This window comes from Myotis davidii, unplaced genomic scaffold, assembly GCF_000327345.1.
Source record: "Myotis davidii unplaced genomic scaffold, ASM32734v1 scaffold17, whole genome shotgun sequence".
NCBI classification, from domain to species: Eukaryota; Metazoa; Chordata; class Mammalia; order Chiroptera; family Vespertilionidae; genus Myotis; species Myotis davidii.
In genome coordinates, this window is record NW_006288624.1 from 3,842,235 (window position 1) to 3,847,580 (window position 5,346).

Below are 5,346 nucleotides of genomic sequence, written 5' to 3' on the forward strand. Positions count from 1 at the left end.
GGTGAGCTGCCCTGGTGGGCCCTGGAGCGGGAGGATGTGGGGACTGGCTCGTTAATTGCTGGGTGTAGAGCACTGTCTTAGTGTGTACAGGGGTCAAAACAAAAGTCTCCAGGAGGAAGCCATTTAATCTCTGACACATGTGATGGAGAAGTGTTTCCCTTGTACCTTTTTCAGACACCTTTGAGTGTTTTTATGTGTGAAATGTTTGGCTTTTCTTACTTGGTGAACAGTGAAAGTGGAGAGAGACTGAATTAATAGTTACAGAGAACAAAACATCTTTCCGAATTTCTTAAATACTCCCTTGATGTTCGAAATAGGCCAATTCATGTAATAAGAATTCGTGGGAAATTTACATTTAATCAGCTGCAAAAACGCAGCTTGGTTTTCCCAAGTGTTCTGTCGAAGACCCCAAGTTCTCAGAATGCACCTCACTCAGAGGGAGGCTAAGGGCCACAGTCTGGAAAGTTAGCCTCGCCCTCTTCTGCCGGGTCTGCCCACACCACTCTCACCAGCCAGAGCCCAGGGTGCCCCTTGCTCCTCCCCAGGAATACCTTCCATGATCCCTCTTCTGCCCTTGCAGCATGAGGCTTGAACGTGCATCCATCATGTCATTTGACTTTATTGTTTTACGTTATTGTTAGTAGTATGTGAGTCTTTCCCATTCCTTGTAACAGAGTTACAGGGATGGGGTTCATAGCCTATTGCCTCTGAGCTTCCCCTTAGCACTTGGTATGGGCTCAATAGATACGAGCTGGTAAGGACTTAGTTGTTCAGCCATTCCTGGCCAGTCCACCTGCTTTGCCCGCAGCACTCTGTTGGGCACCCCTAGGAGACAAGAGACAGGATAAGACTTGATTGTAGCCTCTTTGGCACTAAAACACCCCTGGAGGGGGAGCAGGTACAAAGTGATCATAGAGAAGACAGCTCAGGGTCACTACCCACGTGGGTGAGAGAGGTTCCAATGCCAAAGGCGGGCAAGATTTGAAGGGGCCGGAGCCCCAGGCCTTGCCCTGAACCCGTCTTGAAGCTTTGGTGGGAAGCCTATGGCAGGAGGAGGGGGTCGGCTTGGTGTTGTGCTAGAAATGACTAAATTATCCTATGGGTCACCAATTGATTTATTTGCTAATTGACTGGCCCAGCTTTGGGCTTTCAATCTAAAGAAATCATTTCATCCTTTATTAAATACTGCAAGAATCTCACTCTTTGTTCTGCAGGGCTGTACACAATTTATTAGTGAAACTTGAATTTACACCACAATAGTTGCACCACTAATGACCTTCCAAATGCTGCTAACACCATACATGTTCCGCTTCTCAGTGGGATCCAGACCTGTCAGTGAATTCTGAGCCTGTCGACCTCCCTCTGACACAAGAACAGACCCCCAAGCCGATGCCCCCTCCCTCCATCTTTCCATGATTTCATTTCTGAATCAGTTACTCTTTGGAGATCCCAATTCTTATACACCTCCTCTTTTTATTTGGTGGACAATACTTTATTCGGAAACGTCCCCTCCTGTAATTACAAATCCTGTCAGTCCTCCTCCTCTTCTCCCCAGGGGGATTGTGGGCTTTAATTAATTAATGTGGTTAAACCGCTTTGAGGTGCTTGGCTGAAAGGTGCTATATAAGTGCAAATTATTATTATTATGGCTGTTGACATCCCACAGCGGCAAGGCCCACAGCCCCATGCATCTAGAGACCAGAACAAAGACTCCTTCGTCTTCACCTTCCCTGCCAGGTCTGCGATGGCCGGCGCAGTGGTGTGAGGGCAAATCTGTTACCATCTCAGCAGCAATCAACTAATTAATCGCCATTAGGCAGGCTTCCGCTTCCTTCTTCCACGCAGCACAGTCCTGTTTCATTTCACAAATCACGCCCCCATCAGCTCTAGACAAAGGTCACAGTGTCCCTATGGCCTCTGCTGGCCTAAAGGGAAAAAAAAGAGAAAAAAAGAGGGAGAGAAAGAAAGTTTGAAAAAAACCAAACAAAAAGGTTGTTGTTGTGAAATGCACCAACTTGTCACTCGCAGCCTGAGGCAGCGTTCCCCCCAGCAGCGGTCCACTCCGCACACACACCTGTCTGTGCCGCAGCACACGTGTGGGTTGGGGTCCTGCAGCCCAGGCCTGATGGCTGTCGAGAAAGGGGAGTCTTCCCGGGCTGGGTGGGAAGAGGTCACCCAGAGAAGCTGGAGCCCCTCTTCGGCTTCCTCCTCTCCCCCCAGGTTTCCCCTGAGAAAGCCAGCTGCCATCTGCAGCCAGGAAGTCCTCACAAAGGCAGGGGACCGTGATTTAGATGTTTTGTGCTACACCTAGCACAGCCCGGCCCTTCACAAACGCCTAGCACTTCCACCCTGATCGTAGCCTTTGAAAGCAGCCCCGTGGGGGAGACGCGGCCTCTCGAAGGGACGCTGCTGACCAAACAGCTCCTGACAAGATTGTGCCTCAGCCCCTTTGTTACCGTGGACGTGGGTGAACCTCAGGGGGTCATGTCTTCATCTGCCTCCATTTATCCTCCCTATTGAAGGGCTCCTTCAGGACATCGGTCAGCCTCTGTGGGAAATGATTCGGAGAGCAACAAAGGAACTCGGGCCCTTTGGGGGGCCTGCGGGATTCAGCAAACATCTGGACACGGAAGGCCAGGTTCTCAAGCAGCCTCGCTGGGGAGGTGTCAAAAGAGAGAAAGAGCTGTGTGTGTGCAATGCAAGCTCTTAGTTCTGTGGCGACATTTGTTGTAGAAAAACACAGACGCCCCAGTAGGTAGACAGGAAGATTGTTCAAAGGCTCCTCTGTCTGTCAGTTGGTGTGAGCGCCGTGCACTGTGTCGGTTCTCATGGCCCGTGCGAGGAAATAAAAGTTCCGCACGGCTGGGAGCAGCATGCGATGGGTCGATTCTGCACGTCCTATGAATAACCTGAGGTTGCGTAAGCCTGTCCTGGGTGTGCTGGGAGCGTTTCTGCTCTCCCTACAGTTCGGGTGCACTTTCTGGTCAAGGTGCCTTGGATTCTCATCATGAGCACGTTTTAATTGACCAAAAAGAATGAAGTCCTGAGCGTAAGTGATTTATACTTCACGGTGAAATTCAGGATCTGAACTCTTGACTCTCAGTGCTCCTTTTATTGTTGAATCAATCCATTCAGAGCACATTAGTCAGCATGATTCATTAGTCACATGGTGCTAATCAGCACTCCCCGGGGTCCCCAGATCTGTCCTCAGCCGGCAAAAGAACCTGGTCTCGGTGGAGAGGCCCTGCAGGCCATTCCATCAGCACCGGGAGTGGCGTCCAGTTCCAGCCCCACATGCTCTCGGGAGCTTCCTCAGCCATCCCAGTGAGAGCCTGTCTCCCCTGTCCTTCCATGCTCCATTTTTTCAACCTTGATAATATGTGTCATGTGTCACAGTTTGGCTTTGATCAAAGTTATTTTTGTTTGAAATAACTAGATTTTGAGCTACTAAAAGGAAGAAACTTTTTTTTTTTCAGCCTCATATCCCCCATGGTTTGGAAACAATAGAGACTCAACAAATACCTGAACTCACTGAAATAAAGCTTACGTCGTATTCCAGAAAGAACACGGTGTCCTTTTGGAAGAGGTTTTCAAAGAAAATGAACAACCCGGACGGATTTAACATCCCTCGGTATTACTACCCGGGCATTTTCACAAACGCAGATTGTGACTGGGCAAAGATGGCCAAGAGGCTTGCAGCTTCTGAAGGAGTGTGGGTTCAGACTAACTATAGTCCCGGCCTTGGAATAGAGCTTTGCTCTGGAACCTTATTCCAACGAACATTTTGTTCCATGTTTTAAAACATTGTGGAGACAGGAAAAAACATTTTGGGGAGAAAAAAGTGTTTAGTCTGTGATTTTGGGCCCACATTCAGGCCCTGCTTTGTGCTATAAGCACTAGGAGCTGTTGCTCAAATATCTTTCTTGCTGGTGCATAAGAGCAAAACATACACTACAGTTTCCGCTTGAGATAGATTCCATTTCGGGTAGAGGACCAAGATTTTGGGGTGCTGATCTGTGGTGTCATTGCTGACTGTGATACCCCGTTTCTCTGCTCTAGGCTCTACAAAAAGAGGATCCCGACAGCATTTTTAACACAAAATATTGATGCTGCATTTCAACATTATGCAACAAGCCCAGCCCTAAGGTCGGTACTACCTACTCTCCACATCTGGACTCTAAGAGGGATGTGTCACTGCACACTCATCTCCCTCGCTCCTAGAAATATAACTCCCAAAATTTAGCTGTGCTCCTGGCCTCCAGATTGACAACTACCCACCCTCTGACCAGCCATTCTCCTTTTTGATGTAGACCCAGAGAAACCCCCACACCTGCATACCAAGAAACATGTGCAACAGAATTCGTTAAATTAACAAATAATTGTAATTTCCATCCAGGAAGGAATGGCCAACATCTGGCATATTCCAACAATGGATGTGACTACCTCAATTAAAGTGAAAGAACATGATTTATGTGTATCAAGGTGGATATACTGCAACAACATGAAGTTAAGGGACAAAAAGAAGTTAGGGCATGATGTGTGCAAGAAGCCATTTAGGCAAATTTGAAATGCACTCAAAACATATCTCTCTTTGAGGCTAACAGCCAGAGTAAAAAAGAGTGGGCATAGCAGAGGGCCAGTGTGGGAAGATGTCACACAGAGAGGGGATGTGAAATGAATGTTTAAAGGGAAGAAGAGAACTGGGCAGACGGGAGTCCTTCCTTGTTTCCTCTGGGAGGCGCCTCGCTGAGCAGCAGGCAGAAGCTGTGGGGAAATGCTTGGGCCTGCATGAGCTTTCTGGGCTGCAGTGGCGCCAACAGCCCGGGGACGATGCACCAGGCCTGCTCTGTTCTCTTTTCTGTGACCCCTGGGCGAGAAGTTCACTCTCTCTGCTCCACTGACTCCCAGGGCTCTCTGCCCAGGCTCCCATGAGAATGCCAGTCTGTAGCAAGTATGTGGGTGGTATTTACCAGGCAGACACCTTCATACCTAGATGGAATCAGATTGAGAATCTTCTGGGTCACCCTGAGTCCACCAGGCAGAAAACATTTAGATGGGTTACTGATTCAGACTGAAATCTGATGAACTCAGATGGTGGTATTTGGGGGGAAAGAATTTTTCCATAAATCATCCTGTTGGCTCAGTGACTAAGAAAATGGAGCAGAAGAATCTAACCCAACTTTGTGACAAGGGAACAAACAGAGGAGATTAATGTCCCTCCCAATATGCTTTAAAAGGCAATCAAACATCCACCCTTGCATTTACAAGAAAAATGAAGCCATGGCTTTCCAGCTCTTAAAAAAATCATGGTTTTACCTCTTTGTTTTCTGCTTTCTTCAAAGCCCC

General features: G+C 48.1%; 1 protein-coding gene across 1 annotated transcript in view; it reads right to left on the reverse strand.

Annotated features, from left to right (window-relative positions):
* Positions 1-1,478: 1,478 nt before the first annotated feature.
* Positions 1,479-5,346, reverse strand: part of RAD51B (RAD51 paralog B) — a 516,647-nt gene continuing 512,779 nt past the window's right edge. The window contains exon 11 of the mRNA XM_006760763.1: positions 1,479-1,925. Coding sequence (XP_006760826.1) covers positions 1,909-1,925 — 17 coding nt within the window. The 3' untranslated portion in view covers positions 1,479-1,908. The remainder of the gene's footprint in view (positions 1,926-5,346) is intronic.